The sequence below is a fragment of the Eriocheir sinensis genome, chromosome 11, assembly GCF_024679095.1.
Source record: "Eriocheir sinensis breed Jianghai 21 chromosome 11, ASM2467909v1, whole genome shotgun sequence".
NCBI classification, from domain to species: domain Eukaryota; kingdom Metazoa; phylum Arthropoda; class Malacostraca; order Decapoda; family Varunidae; genus Eriocheir; species Eriocheir sinensis.
In genome coordinates this window covers 10116743-10133192 of record NC_066519.1, presented here as the reverse complement: position 1 = coordinate 10133192, position 16450 = coordinate 10116743, and the positions used below count along the sequence as shown (strand labels likewise).

General features: G+C 44.4%; 1 protein-coding gene across 1 annotated transcript in view; it reads right to left on the bottom strand.

Moving 5' to 3' along the window:
• Nucleotides 1-394: 394 nt before the first annotated feature.
• LOC126997135 (uncharacterized) overlaps nt 395-16450 on the bottom strand; it is a 41720-nt gene continuing 25664 nt past the window's right edge. Inside the window, exons 5-9 of the mRNA XM_050858188.1 lie at nt 5395-5538; nt 3744-3848; nt 3408-3629; nt 754-936; nt 395-558 (exon numbers count right to left, since the gene is read on the bottom strand). Of these exons, the coding sequence (XP_050714145.1) occupies nt 460-558; nt 754-936; nt 3408-3629; nt 3744-3848; nt 5395-5538 (753 nt within the window). The 3' untranslated portion in view covers nt 395-459. The remainder of the gene's footprint in view (nt 559-753; nt 937-3407; nt 3630-3743; nt 3849-5394; nt 5539-16450) is intronic.

Here is a 16450-nt window from a genome sequence, read left to right as displayed (position 1 = left end):
GGCCTTGTCCGCCCTTGTATGGAGTACGCATCTCACGTGTGGGGGGACTCCACTCACACAGCTCTTCTGAACAGAGTGGAGTCTAAGGCTCTTCGTCTCATCAGCTCTCCTCCTCCTACTGATAGTCTTCTACCTCTTAAATTCCGCCGCGATATTGCCTCTCTTTCTATCTTCTATCGATATTTCCACGCTGACTGCTCTTCTGAACTTGCTAACTGCATGCCTCCCCCCCTCCCGCGGCCCACCTGCACACGACTTTCTACTCATACAAAACAAAGCTGACGGAAATGACTTGATATAATTCAGTACTTTTTCGTATAATTAATTATTACACTGGTAAGACCAGACAATGTTACTACAATTCATATATTTAAAAAAATCGTGATCCTCTCTCTCTCACACACACACACACACACACACACACACACACACACACACACACACACACACACATACACACTACAGGATCTTGGAAGGACACACCCAGCCTCCGAAGTGCTTTTCAAGATCCTCAGCGATGGCGATGGTGAGATAATCCTTGTTCATCGCCCCAACGACCTAAGAACGGTAAAAATTGTAGTAGTAAGAGTAGTAGTAGTAGTAGTAGTAGTAGTAGCAGTAGTAGTAGTAGTAGTAGTAGTAGTAGTAGTAGAAGTAGTAGTAGAAGTAGTAGTAGTAGTAGTAGTAGCTGTAGTAGTTAACACGTTTACATGGTTGGTGACATATGAGCAAATATTAGGCTCGTAACCGCACCTGAATCCCAAGAGGCAGCCCGTTGGAGGCAAGGCCGAGAGGGACTTGCGTGACGGGGAAGCCGAGGGCGTTGAAGACAGCCGCGTAGGTGAAGTTGAGAGGCCTGAATAGCGACTCCCCGTGGTAAGGCGCCTGTGTAGGGTGACTAGGGTAGAGGAGCACGCCATTGTCACCCAGAAGACGCTGTTGGGACATGATTTGTAATGATAATAATGGTAGTAGTAGTAGTAGTAGTAGTAGTAGTAGTAGTAGTAGTAGTAGTAGTAGCATTATTATTATTATTATTATTATTATTATTATTATTATTATTATTATTATTATTATTATTATTATTATTGTCATTATTATTATTATTATTATTATTATTATTATTATTATTATTATTATTATTATTATTATTATTATTATTATTATTATTATTATTATTATTAGTAGTAGTAGTAGTAGTAGTAGTAGTAGTAGTAGTAGTAGTAGTAGTAGTGAAACTAATAGCAATAGTAATAGCAGCAACAACATAGAGGTAATAGTAGAGGTAGTTTTAGTAGTTGTAGAAGTAGTAGTAGTAGTAGTAGTAGTAGTACCGTCTACCGTTTAATGTTGATGCGGTTTCAGGCCCTGCTCCGCCGCTCATGCAGCGCTCTACGAGGGCCGTCAACAATTACAACGTTAGCCACAATAATAGTTTTCGATGCACTTATTCTCAAACATTGTAGTGAGTGAGTGTCTTAATTGCTTTCACGAATAATATCACATATAACCAGTAGTTCAATTTTCATGTCTAATATTTTCATTATAGTATCACAATTAAATATCCAACGATTATTTCCAACACACTGAACCAATACAGACACTGATTAATAGCCATGGTCACTTATGTTACGAATTCTCTCAATTTCAGTCTGGAGAACTACACAACACTGGTCATTCGCTGAGTGGTTGATTTCAGGCTTCTTGTACCTCACACAATTTATGCATTTCTTCTCAGCCATGGTGCACTCCTGTGATTTATAACTGCCAGCGCATTTGAAAGAATTTGGGGCGCCTCCTTGATCGCTTGCTCTTCACTGCCTATTCCATCTTTACTGACTGAGGCTGAGGACAGGAGTGAATGTGTGCAGCGGCAAGTGTGTGGGTGGGTGCAAGGAGGGTTCGCTACCATCGATTTCGGTCGTCAGTTGGGCAGGCTATTTCGGTTTCGGCCACATAATTTCTTTTTTTCCACAAAGGCAGCTAAAGATAATGTGCTCTAAGCTTTTTTATTCGAAGCATAAACCTCTACAAAGGCGAGGTAAAACGCGTGTACGGCATATTTGGTATAGTACATTCGTAAAAAATGAGATAGCTGCAATACACATGCGATCATTGTTTCCGCTCTAAAAGGATGTTAATAATATATACTCGAGTATATATCGGAAATTATCACAGACAAATAACCATGAACTTATATTAGTAAGAATATTGGCATTGAAAATCAATATGTATGGTAAACAAGACTTTTTTGCGGATGCCACTCGGCAGAGCGCGACGCTTTGTCCAACTTGTAAATTAAGCCAGCCGGTGACCCCTGAAAAGGATGAGTTAGTGACAATTGCCATTGCGTGTAAGAACTCATTGTGGTCTAAGATGGTCTTCTTTATTTTTTTCTTGCTCTCCTATTTATGCACAATGCATATCATGATCTTTGGTTTCATCTTTCCAACACTCTTCGTACTAATTTGCTCAACAGACTCCAATTTTTGAGCTGCCTCAACCCTTATGTTCTCATTATCAAAGTTCATGATAATATTACCTCCCTATGTGAATCTTGAATCAGTTATTTGAATACCATTCAATGCCTGGGAGATTTCATCCTTCATTTCTGTTGCCTTCTCTTCCTGTGTAGAAGCCTTCATAACCAGAATATTCTTCTTGACTTGCTTGTCTTTCTTCGCCACCTCAGACCAACTCAGCGCCTTGTCAGCAGCAAGGGCGTCAGCAACTGACCCCAGGCCCTCCTGCATCCTCTCAGCCCATGATTCAACTTCATCTTTTACCACAGATATTTCTTTAGATAATTCTTGCTTGAATTCATCCAATTTCTCCACAATTTTGGTAGCCAGAGATGCTTTATAGAGGCATGTGTTGCAAATCCAATTAAGTTTAGGTATATTCTCCGGCTTAATTCCAGACAGATGAGCACACTTTACATGACACCATTTAAGGCACAGACAGCATCCAATCCACTTATCACCTGTAGGATCCCTACACACGTAACAAAAGTCCCCAAAGCCCCTGGCTCTGCCAACCATTCATGTCGACACAGCACTTCCGCAAGGAGCTAGGCGCAACACATCCACTCTGCGCGACGACTCACTCACTACTCGGTAGTGAGTAGTAGTAGTAGTAGTAGTAGTAGTGTTATTGTTGCTGTTGTTCTTATTGTTATCGTGGAAGCTTCCATAAGGTCACCACCAAAAGCAGCCACGATGTAGGGTAGCCAAGTACTTAAACTAAACAAATATCTTTAAAATCATATGTAACCAAATCACACCACCACACAGCATTGCAGCAAACCAGCCTCCGACGCGCGCACACACACACACACACACACACACACACACACACACACACACACACACACACACACACACACACACACACACACACACACACACCTGAATTCTCATCTGCATCGCCTTCCACTGGGCTTCCACTTGTTCTTTTCTCTTGGATGGTGTCTTCGATGCTTCCCGACCCAGTAATACCTTCTGTTGGTCGCCTAAGAACTGTACTTCGGCGCTCACTTTAGCCAGAAGAGCTTGGGCGAGGGACGGAGCTGTGTGATGCGGGCGACCCAGAAGCCAACGAGTGATTTCTGTCCCCACGTTGATCTCCCCCTACATAGAAGAGAAAGCAATGGAGATAAGGAAGGCATGCGCGCCAGCGCGCGCACACACACACACACACACACACACACACACACACACACACACACACACACACACACACACCTTGTTGTCTGCCAGCTGTTCGTATATCGGGGTGTCATATTGGGTCTCCTCTGCCAGTCGCTCTCGCCACATCTGATACGACCAGTGCAGGCCTGGGATCTTCACCTGGGGAACACGATTTAACCTTAATGAACGTTCACCCGCCCTCACCCTGCCTGGAACACGAGTCTTCAGTCACTTCCCACTTCTAATCTGGGGCCGTATTATTAAAGACTTCTAGCGGTTCTTCTAGAAGGGATACTAAAAACTCTTATCCTTCTAGAAGTAACATTTAACTTCATTTCTCGAAGATAGATTCCCCTTTTAAGTAAAAAGAGGAATAGAATGGCGAATGACATTACATTTGCCATGTAGCAGCTTTTTTTAATGGTTACATCCTCAGTTGAAGACTTTATGACAAAGATATAAGGTTTGAAATATTTTCTCGTAGTAATCAATTTATTTACAAGCATATTAACTTGAGTATTTAGGATGATATGAATTGCTCCTGCTTGTCGACAAGTTAATGACAAAAACAAGTCCACCGCTTCATAGCGCGCCATATTTACATCGGTGCTCGATGGACTAGTCAGCACCTGTTTTCACTGCTACGCCAGCCTCCTTCAAGAGGAAGTCGAATTGTTGCATCGAAGAGGCAATGATGATGGTCACCTGTGTGGAACACAGAAGCTCCAGCATCACCTCTGCAACTATGAAAAAGGTCGGGGAGGAAGCGGCTGGGTTAAGATTTAATTTATGCACTCTTCCCCATTTCGTGTCCTACTCAACCAATTGCTCTTGTTGTCATATATTTTCTACTAACCCTCAAACCTTCCGAAAACCAATAGAAAGAAATGTGAATGCAGAAATCAAAACAAGTGTGAATATTGCCATGGAATGTGGAAACAAGATGTGGAAATTTGCATTTTTTTTTTTTTTTTGCTGTTTTTTTTACGTCGCGGCCTATTGTGCCGTCAGGCTTTTCCTTGGTGGTTCCACCAAATTTTTATTCACCAACGTTGTAGTGCGAGAATGGAATAAGCTTCCACCCTCAGTGGTCCAGTGTAACACGATTGACTCCTTTAAAAAACAAGCTCGACCAGCACTTTCTTCAACTTAATACTAACTAGAGTTGAAATCCAACGTTTTGGAGCCATCTGATTAATGTAGAATCACTTAGGTTTAAGGACAGACCACCTAGTCTGGACCATGGAGTCTGTGTGGTCTGATATTCTATGTCAATCTCTCTCTCTCTCTCTCTCTCTCTCTCTCTCTCTCTCTCTCTCTTCCTTTCCTTTCTTTCCTTACACGCACTCAGGCAATCCTTTCACCTTCCTACCTTTCCTCTCTACTCTCAATCTTCACTCCATACCATTTTCTTTTCTCTCTTCGTACCTTCCCCCCTTTACTATTCCTTCTTTCCTTTCCTTCCTTCTCTCCTGACCTATCTTCTCTACCTCCCTTCTCTTCCAACTTCTTTTTTCCTTGATTCACTCCCACTTCCCTTGCACATCGTCTTTCTTTCTTCACTTCCTTTTTTTTCTAGAATTCAATCCCTTCCTCTCTTATCGTCTACACGTCCCAAACTCCGTCCCACCGTCCCGCCACCTTCTACCTTTCTCATCATCTTCCCTTCCCTTTCAATCTCTTTCCCGCCGTCCCCGCCACCCACCTTCTTCACAGTACAGTCGTAGGTGTGCCGGTAATGCCTCGTCACATCCCGCTGCACCCTTAATAGATCTTGGCTTAGGCCCGTGGTCAGCACTCCGTCGCCGTCCCCCTCCAAGGAGTGTATTACCACGCCCCCGGGATTAACCTGTTAGGGAGAGGTGGACAGATGGTTGAAAAGAAAGATTGATATTTTACTGGATGCAAGATGTATCGTTCATGCTAAGTATGATGCACAAAAAACTACCAATGGCCCAACGAAACAGCGGCTACTGCAAAGGGGGCGAATGATTGCAAAACAGTAACTCGATGATATAAGAAAATTTTCAAGGCACACAATCGTGGAAACGAGTAAAGACAGTGGTAATCATAGTAGTGGTTATCATTATTATTATTATTATTGTTGTTGTTGTTGTTGTTGTTGTTGTTGTTGTTGTTATTATTGTCATTATTATTATTATTATTATTAAAAGTAGTAGTAATAGTAGCAGTAGTAGTAATACGCAGGCTTACAACAGTATAATTTATATCTATAAAGCAACACTATGAGTAGTAATCAGGCATTATTACTACATGTACTACCACTATTCCTGCTGTCATTAATATCAATATATATAATTTTATAAATGCCTGACCCTCCAAACCAAAGAAGATGCTGCGTTTGTACAAAAGAAGATCACAGATATATAAATTGTGCATGTGTTAACGCTGTACGAACTGTAAGAAGAGCGATAGGTGCTAAATCCCCTGGGCAGGGATCACAGCAGGGAGGATGACGATGAGGCGCGACACCGCGGGGACAATGAGGGCCGCCGGGGGAGGAGTGAGCGGGGGGAGGCGGTGTCGGAAAGAGCTGCTGCACAACCGCCACCTCCATATCCCCCTCAACCGATACCACCCCTTCCATTGGCACCTCCAGTGCTGCCACTACCACCACCACCACCACCACCCCCTCATCACTCTTCCTCTTTGACTGGACAGGGCGCGACGGAGGTCGGGGGAAGCTTTGCTTGGAAGGGGCTATCGGAGGGGGAAGCAATGAGGTGGATGGATGACACATACCTTGAAGTTGTTGGGTGGTTTGCTAGCAATCTTTTTGAACCACCTAGATGTGGAGCCACGACATTTATCATCAAAGAAATTGCCACCCTGTTAAATAACTACATCCAGAACACACCACTGGCGCCCCTATCCCAGAAAATTGTATTCACTCTCCCCCATCTCTTCCTCCAAAAAGCACACCCAAAAACCAAACAAGCCGAAAATATCGAGGCATTAAGAAGGCGAGTTGCCTTGTGGCAAACTAACGAGTTAGATGCCCTCCTTGGAGAAGCCAGGGCCATACAGGAGAGGCTCCCCGGACCCCAACAAAACAACACCTCCACAGAAGACAGGGCCCGGAAGTTTGCAGACAAAATGCGACAAGGCAACGTTGCGTCTGCAACACGAGCCTTGTCAGAAAATTCCACACGGGGTGTGCTTCCACTAACCAGGGACACGATCAATCAACTCAAGGAAAAACATCCTCCACCGAGTGACCTGAAGGGACTGAGACTGGAATAAGGCCCTCCAGACTCGTGGTAGCGCGGGGCCCTCAGGACTTGATGCACGGAAATGGCAAAGCTTGCTGAGCGGCGCCAACTTTGGCAGTGCAACTGGTGACTTGCGCAACACCATTGCAGCACTGGCAAGAAAACTCGCCTCCTCCAGCTGCCACTATGTAGACGCCCTGACTGCATGCCGCCTCATTCCCTTGGACAAGAGGCCGGGATGCAGGCCTATAGGAGTCGGAGAAGTCCTGCGGCACATCGTGGGCAAATGCATCATGGCTGTCGTCAAAGAAGATTTGAGAATGGCAGCAGGGAACCTCCAAGTTTGTACGGGGCAGCAGGCAGGAGGAGAAGCAGCCGTCCATGCCATGCAGAAGATATTTGACCACGTGGAGTGCGAAGCAGTGCTTCTTGTTGACGCCAAAAATGTCTTCAACACAATAAATAGAAAGACTATGACACACACATTAAAACCAAGTGCCCTAGCTTAGCTATGTATGTCGAAAATACCTATACATACCCGACCGACTTATAAATAAACAGCCACAGTGGAAAAGTGAAAATGTTAAAATCATCTGAGGGAACAACACAAGGTGACCCAATAGCCTATGTACGCCCTGGGCCTATCAGTCCTCCAAAATGAAATCGCGTACGCAGAAACACGGGTGAAACAGGTGGCTTATGCGGATGACCTCTCAGGTGCTGGTAAAATCTCGGAATTAAAAGGATGGTGGGACACTGTGAACACCGCCGGCCCTATGACATGATACATCCCTAACGCCACCAAGTCTGTCCTTATTGTCAAACATGAACATTATGTCCATGCCGCAGAAACTTTTAGAGGAAGTGGCGTCATTGTGACAAAAGACGGACAACGACACTTAGGTGCAGTGATCGGGAGAGAGGTATATAAGAAGGAGTACGTAGGAGACACAGTAGCTGGATGGGTGAAGGAAATTGAAGCTTTGTCTGCCATTGCCAAGACTGAGCCACACGCCGCCTATTCAGCGTACACCCATGGTATCCAACATCGGTGGACGTTCCTGATGTGCACCATCCCCGGCATCAGTCGACTCCTCCGACCATTGAAAATGCCGTCAAGAATGTATTCTTGCCGGCGCTGGTGAAATCTCATGCTTTGGGGAGGAGGAGAGGATATGCTAGCACTTCCTCCAATACTGGGTGGAATGGGGATCACCAACCCTGAGAAGCTGGCTGATAAGGAGAACCAAAACTCCATCAGCCTTACCAGGTCACTCATCAACAGGATCATCGCTCAGGAGGCAGAGGGCGAGATAGACCAAACAGAAATAAGAGGAATTAAAAGAAAAATCTCTGAAGAAAGACAACATGCCCAAAAAGACGAGCTGGACCGTCTTATTCACCACTTGTCCACAGAAATGGGTAGAAAAATCCACACAGCACAGGAAGCAGGCGCCTCTAACTGGCTAACGTCAGAGCAAAAGGCTTCAGCCTCAACAAACAAGAATTTGTCGACGCCGTTGCTCTGAGATTCGGCTGGCCGATTGAGGGGCTGCCTGATCTCTGTGCATGTGGATCACCAAATGATGTCACCCACACCATGACATGTAAAAAGGGAGGCTTCGTCTGTATTCGACACGATGATAGTGAGGGATCTGACAGCCAGCATGCTCGGGGAGGTATGCCAAGACGTCACTACCGAGCCGGCACTGCTTCCCCTGGACGGCGAATACCTTCAGTACAGGACGGCCAATACCTTACAGGTGCCGCGGATTCTGGGTGCGCGGACAGCGGGCGTTCATGGACATCCGCATATTCGACCCGATGGCTGCCTGTCACCGTGAGCTGCCCCTGGAAGCCCCCCACCACAGGAACGAGCAGGAGAAGACAAGGTCTTACGGTGAAAAAATCCAACATGTGGATCAGGGCAGCTTCACCCCCCTCGTCTTCACCACAACCAGCGGGATGGGTCCCAGGGCCCGATGCTTCTACGCACGACTCGCGGAACTAATCTCAGAAAAGAAGCATCAGCCAAGGAGCCATGTTGTCGCCTGGATGAGGTGTCGCCTCTCGTTCTCCCTGCTCACGTCGGCCATCCTATGTCTCAAGGGCACCAGACACTCTGGCCCAAAAGCCACCAACATCTCCAATATGGACTATGAAGCCACAGCGGTGGAGAGTGACATTAGGGTGGGTCGGGAGTGACTTGAGTAGGGAAGGAAAGGGGGATCTGGACGTAATAGATGATAGGTGATTTAGTGCTAGGTAGTATTAGTGATATGGTTGGATGCCACAGTCATTATCGAACAGAGTTGGGGCTAATGACCTCCAAGCTATGGAGCCCTCCATGATTATGTGTAGGGAAAATAAACATGGGTGGAGGTATCATTTATGTCTCGATTTACGCGAGTATTGTGTCCTTGAAGAGGTCGCGTAAATCAAAAACAATGTAAATCAAACAAGAGGTAGGTTTGTATCGAAAAATAAATATTCACTTCATTCAGTGGAGAGAGAGAGAGAGAGAGAGAGAGAGAGAGAGAGAGAGAGAGAGAGAGAGAGAGAGAGAGAGAGAGAGAGAGAGAGAGAGAGAGAGAGAGAGAGAGAGAATATCCATATCACCGAGATATCCACTCAGGCACTCAGTCTCAACCTCACTCGTGTGAGGAAGAAATGAGGGACACCATGAGGGACTGGCTAGTATTGGTACGGGTACCGAACAGTCTGGTACCGGTACTGTACCGTATAGCTGATACTGTTAGTACCGGTACTGGTACCGGTACCTGGCCACCCCTGTTGTTGAGTAGCGTGGCAGCGTGGGTACTGTATTGTTGTTCAAGTGGCGGCGAGAGAGAGAGAGAGAGAGAGAGAGAGAGAGAGAGAGAGAGAGAGAGAGAGAGAGAGAGAGAGAGAGAAAATATCCATATCGCCGAGATATCCACTTAGCCACTCATTCTCAGCCTCACTCGTGTGAGCAAAAAATGAGGGACACCATGAGCGACTGGCTAGTATTGGTACCGGTACCGTACCGTATAGCTGGTACCGTTAGTACCGGTACTGGTACCGGTACATGTCCAACCCCTATTGTTAAGTAGCGTGGCAGCGTGGATACTGTATTGTTGTTCAAGTGGCGCGCGGGAAGAACTGAGCTCAGCTGTGTGGCCGCGGCACCGTGTGAGTCCAGTTGCATGAGACATATGTTGGCCAATCCATAAAATATCGCGTATAAGTGAAAAAAAACGTGTAAATTAAACATTTTGGATTTTGGACCCAGCGTTATTTAAACAACGCGTAAACCAAACTCGCGTAAATCGAGAGTTACCTGTAATAGTAGTAGTAGTAGTAGTAGTAGTAGTAGTAGTAGTAGCAGTAGTAGTAGTAGTAGCGTAGGGAGAGGACGTGCTGTCAGTAGCTCCGTTATTTTATATCATAAGTTAGGTTCTACAGCCGATACCGCCTTGGATTGTATACCTTCGTACTCGTGAACGTGCAGTGAATATAATGATATATAGTGCAATTCGGTGCCAGTAACGATGCAGGTGTTAATTACGAATTACTGCTGGTTGAGAGAAGCCGTGTGCTGGCCGGCAGTTTGAAAAACACTTGTAACGATACATATTGGGTTAGTGGTTACCGAAGAAGACAAACCGTGTCCCCACGTCCCCTCGTTGGGTGTGCGCGGCCCTCAACTCTTTGGCGGACGGCTGAAAGGTGGAAAATTGGAAGTCAGAGCTGAGGGAAAGAAGGAGGGAAGGAGGGAGAGAGGGGAAGGGAGGGAGAGAGGGAGAGAAGGGAATTACATAGAATTACATATATAACCAGAACACATTGGCCCTAAGGCCCAAACTAGGTGGTCTGTCCTAAACCTAAGTGACAGTTGTTATGCGGCCACCATGACATTGAAACTGACCTAGTGAACATCGAGATGGAGGAGATAGCGGTCAAGATTATTCTTAAGGGGGTATCCTCGATTCAAATCATGGTTTGGGCTCAAATTTGTCATTGTTAGGTTTTCATGGTTTCAAGTAGTCCCGGGCTCGGAGAGTTCAGTGCCGCGCCAGCCGTACGAGAACTTTAAATTTTAAAGGTCTCAGCGCTGTTAAATCCCACCCCCACGAGGCAGCTGAGTGCGTACTGTTGGCATATGAGTGGTCATATATTTATTGTTTATACGTTATTTAGACCATTGAAGTATGTTTTTTATTACATACTGCAGTATGACAGTTTGGGTGGAGCGAGAGGCTGCTGCTGCCATGCGGGACTGACTCGGCGTGAGTGGCGCGCAGTTTTCCATCTGACAAGCACAGATGAAATTCCAAAACATAGCAGATGTCCAGAAGGGGTGGATTCTTGGTGTTTTTATAAGAAAGCCTTGGCTGAGAAGAGACCACCACCCTCTCATAAAAATATGAAAATAAAACTTGACCTTTCAGAGAGTGAACTGAAACTTGTGCTTGGTGTATATATAGACTTGACACAACCTACTCTTCTCTCACGATGTTTAAAAGGGAGAACGCAAAACAAAAATGAATCCTTCCATAGCAAACTGTGGAAAAGATGCTTGAAAACCAAGTTTCATGGTGCTCAAACAACTATGTTTGCTTTCCACATGACCGTCTTGGAACATAACAAAGGATACATTGAAAGTTCCTTGCTCCATGAAATCTTTGGAGGGATATCAGAATCTGGAACCGAGGTCAAACTAGAAAAGAAAAGACTCCAAAAGTCAATGGAAATATCCCTTCCAAGGAGGAAAAGATCTAAGATAAGCAAGGATGAAAAAGTGGAGGGATATGGTGGAGGAAAATTTTAAGGAACCGTAGTGACCACCAAAGACATCAACATTTACCATATTTTTTTTTTCGTTTCCAAACAAAACAATGACTGCTTTATGTTCCTTATAAAATTCTGGAAAAAATGTTATATGTGCAAAAAAACTGTAGGATTAATATTTCTATGTGAAATTTACATGTAAAATCTTTAAACGCGATTTTCTCAAAATGTTGTTTTTTAGTGAGTTACTGATATCTGATTGGAAATATCTCATCACCACTTACATCAATTCTTATTTTCTTTTCAGTTCTCAGTTAGTGGGACATAAAAGAATAATTTAATCTTATAAAATGAAGTTTTTTGTTGATCTTCTATAAAGTACATGCGTTTGAAATTAAAGTTTCTTTAAAAATGTGATATTTTTACTTATTTATTCATACTTTTGAAAATAAACAAATTACGGAAAATAAAATAAGATGAAAAGTTTCCATATACATCATACTTTCAGAAAATGCCAAGTAAAATGTTCTGCAAGTATTTAGAAGAGAGATATTAAAACTTAAAAAAACCCAAAAATTTTAACAAAAATATTAATAAAAAAAAAAAAATAATCAGATATCCATGAAACTTATGGCAAACCCATTTCTTTTCATGCTCTTCAATACTAGAAAACGGGAAGTTTCTAATGGCAATAATAAAAAAGTTTTTCTGAATCGAGGATCCCCCCTTAAGCGATGCATTCGAGTTACACTGTACCACTGATGGTGGTAATCTGTTCCAATCTCGAACGACAGCATTAGTGAAGGAGAGTTTTGTGCAATCTGAATGAACTTGTCTACATTTGAGTTTAGCACCATTATTTCTCGTTCGCGTCGAATCATCCATCACAAACGTTGGTAAAACCGTTAAGTATTTTAAAGCACTCGATCTGTTTTCCTCTTAGGCAGCGTTTTTCAAGAGGAAACAGATTTAGATGTGACAGCCTTTCCTCGTAGGGTTTATTTCGTAATGAAGGAATCATCTTGGTTGCTCTACGCTGAACACCTTCTAATTTAGCAATGTCTTTCGCATGGTTGGGAGACCAAAATTGCACGGCATACTCCAAATGAGGTCTGACGAAACTATTATACAAAGGTAGTATAACATTTTTACTCTTGAATGAAAAATTTATCTTAATCAAACCCATCATCCTGTTTGCTTTTTTAACGGACTCGTTGCACTGCTGGGAAAACCTGAGGTTAGACGCGACTGTGACGCCAAGATCTTTGACCGAGTGAACGCTTTTACTTTTAACGCTGCACAGTTCATAGTCCTTCTTTATATTTCTAGATCCAACCTGCAGAATCTGGCAGTTATTTATATTAAAAGGCATTTCCCATTTTACTGACCAGTCTGATATTTTACGCAAATCTTCTTGTAGACTCCGCCTGTCACATTCTATCAGTACCGCATTGCCGATTTTCGTGTCGTCCGCAAATTTACTATTGAAATTATTGAGACCAAGGTCAATGTCGTTGATGTAAATCACGAAGAGAACGGGTCCCAAGACAGAGCCTTGGGGGACATCACTAGTGACTGCCATCCACTCAGAAGTCACTCCATTTATTACAACTCTGCTTTCTATTGCTTAGCCAGTGCTTGATCCATTCGTGAAGCTTACCCCCGATACATATTTCCTTGATCTTCTGAAGTAACTTGTAGTGTGGAACTTTATCAGACGCCTTCTGAAAGTCCAAATAAATAATATCAAATGATTTAGAAACATCAAAGACTGCAAAAAGCTCGTTATAGAAAGTTAATAGATTCGACAAACAAGATCTGTTGTTACGGAAACCATGTTGCGAGTCCAGGATTAGCGAATTACACTCTAGGTAGTTAACTATTTTATCTCGAATAATTGTCTCAAGTAATTTACCAATAATTGAAGTTAAGCTGATTGGCCTGTAATTATCCGGTAATTTTCGATCGCCTTTTTTGTAAATGGGTGTTACGTTAGCCATTTTCCAATCACTAGGAACGATACCATGGTGCAAAGACATGTTAAACAGCATTGTTAAAGGTCTGAGTATCTCTCTTGATATTTCTTTAAGTTATTTTGTATATATTTTATCGGATCCTGGACTTTTGTTAGTTTTAAGTGACTGCAGCGCTTTGAGAACCTCATCTGTACTGATTTCAAAGTCAGGGAGGGAATGACTGGGATTTTCAATAGTGTTAGGAACAGCAGCAGTATCGGTAGAATTACTATTAAAAACCGAGGCGAAATAAGAATTTAACGCGTTCGCTATGCGTTGACTGCCTGTCACGATATTGCCCGAATTATCAGTTAATGGGCCAATCCCACTTCGAATTTCTTTTTTGTAGTTTACATATCTAAAGAAACTTTTAGGATCTGACTTGCAATTTACCGTGGAAGAGAGGGAAAGAGGGGGAGAGGAGAAGGGAGAGGAGGAGGGAGAGTGGAGAGGGGAGAGGGAGAGGGAGAGAGAGAAGAGAGAGCAAGTTATAGTTTTTCCATGTAAAACATCATCCAATATACTTTCTCAGTATGTCAAATATGATTAAATGTCAGTTATGTATAGGTGAGTGGTTAGTTTTGGCTGGCGGGTCGGGATGGCCGGCAGTGGGTCACTTTTCAAGACCGAGGGTAAATTTTAGACAGCCCCTACCTCCTCCGTTGATAGTACAACAGTTATGACCTTCAAGAATAGATTAGACAAGTGTTTTGAATCCAACCAGCAACTTAGATATTACTCATTGTCGTAATAACGTTAAGTTCTTTCGAATACTGGTGTCCTTGTCCGCTTTTATCGCCCGGTTAGTGGTAGCAGTAATGGTAGTTCTTTCCTCTTTCCTACATAAATTCCATGCAGTTTTTCCATGCTGCATGGTTCTTTTTCCTTTCCTGCCAGCTTTGGCTGGAGGGATGGGGGAATGGGGAGGAGCCTTCGCCTTTGCTGTCCTTCATCTTCCACCTTTGATTAGATAGTTAGTGTAGCTTGTCACAAACAACCTCGTAAGGACCAGCAGGTCTGCTGTTGTTTGTTCTTCCTTTGTGTTCCCCCCCTCGCTACCCAAGCACTTCCACTCACTTCCCGTGTTCCCGCTAACCGTGCCCCGCTGCCCAGTAAATTTCCACCCCCGCCTGTGGGCCTCGCTCAGGAGCCATAAAGCAGTATCCGACTCAAGGAACAGCTACTTCTGCTACTACTCAGCTCATATGTGTAGGGTCAGGTGTATTAGTAAGATTGTAAAGTGGCAGCGAGGAGCAATGGTAGTGGAAAAAGAAAGTCATTCTAGTATTACCGTAAAGGCACAGTAGGCATATAATTATAAGCGTATGTCTGGGTGTATGTATATGGGAGGAGACAAGAATCAAAGTGGGGTCTGCTACTATTGTTCTATTTATCACCAAAAATAGCAACTAAGTTACACTATCATAATGGCACCGAAATGGAACCCCCTCAGTGTTGCGTCTGTTCGTCTAGAAATCAAAACTGTGTTCAGTGCTCGTGCGTAAGACGAAGCCAACCCTGTGTGAACTGTAAGAGAGGTGGAGACTCTCGAAACCCAAACCCTCAATGGCAGGATGTGGAAAATGATGAGCAACCACAAGTGGTGCTGGGTGGCTGGCCAGTGAAGGCTCTGGAGATGATCAGGTGGAGTGGAGAAGGGTGCAGGTGACGAGAGACAAGGGCAGGGTGACCAAGGTGAGGACGCCTCGTGCGAGCTCCGCTTCTGGCAGAGGTGGACACTCGAGGAGACAGAGGAGTGGGTGCGAGACGCTTACAATCATGTGGTAACGTTTTCTCCCAGTAACATACTTGAGGCCCCGAGATGTAACGCCACCAAAACATTGATAGAGGAGAAAACCTACCTCATTAGAGCGTAAATTGCCCCCTACGCTTTAAAGATTCTGGCCATACTAACGCACCTCATATGCCAACGGACTCATAAAAAGTTGAAACAATCTGAGGACGTGAAGGCGGTACAAAGAAGAATGGAGCTCTGGAGGAAAGGGGACTTCCGGAAGCTACTTGACGAGGCTAAAGTACTGCAGGATAGACTACGCAGACCTAACATTCACGAGAATGACAGTAACGACAGGGCTAGAAACTTTGCTGACAAGATGAGACAAGGCAAAGTGGCCATGGCAAATAGGTTACTGGTACTAGAAGATGAGGCAGCGGGGGGTCCTTCCCATGACGGAAGAGACACGCCAGATCCTTAAGGACAAGCATCCAGATGCTAGACCTGCACACCCAGAAATGAGGATTCCAGGGGACTACAACCCCCGCAATGAGTTGTCTTCAACCATATCAGCGGTGACGTGATCTGGAGGCACGCCCTTCACACTCAGGGAGCGGCTGGACTATCAGGCTTGGATGCCAAGGGAAATGCCTCCTCAGTAAGAACATTTTTGGTACTCCATCTGTGGATCTTCGCGACGCAAGAGCCGCCTAGCAAGAAAATTGGCGTCAGAGAATTGCCAATAACTCGAGCCCTTGACGGCCTGCCGGCTCATCCCGCTGGATAAAAAAACATGGCGAAGGACGACGTGAGGAAGGCGGTGGGAAACTTCCAAGTGTGTGTGGGTCAGCAGGCTGGATGTGAAGCTGCCATTCACTCCGTCAGGAAAATGTTCGAAGACCGAGAATGCGAGGCGGTGCTGATGGTGGACGCTGCTAATGCGTTCAACAACATCAATAGGGAAACAGCACAGCACAACATCAAAATCAAGTGCCCTATATTTGCCCA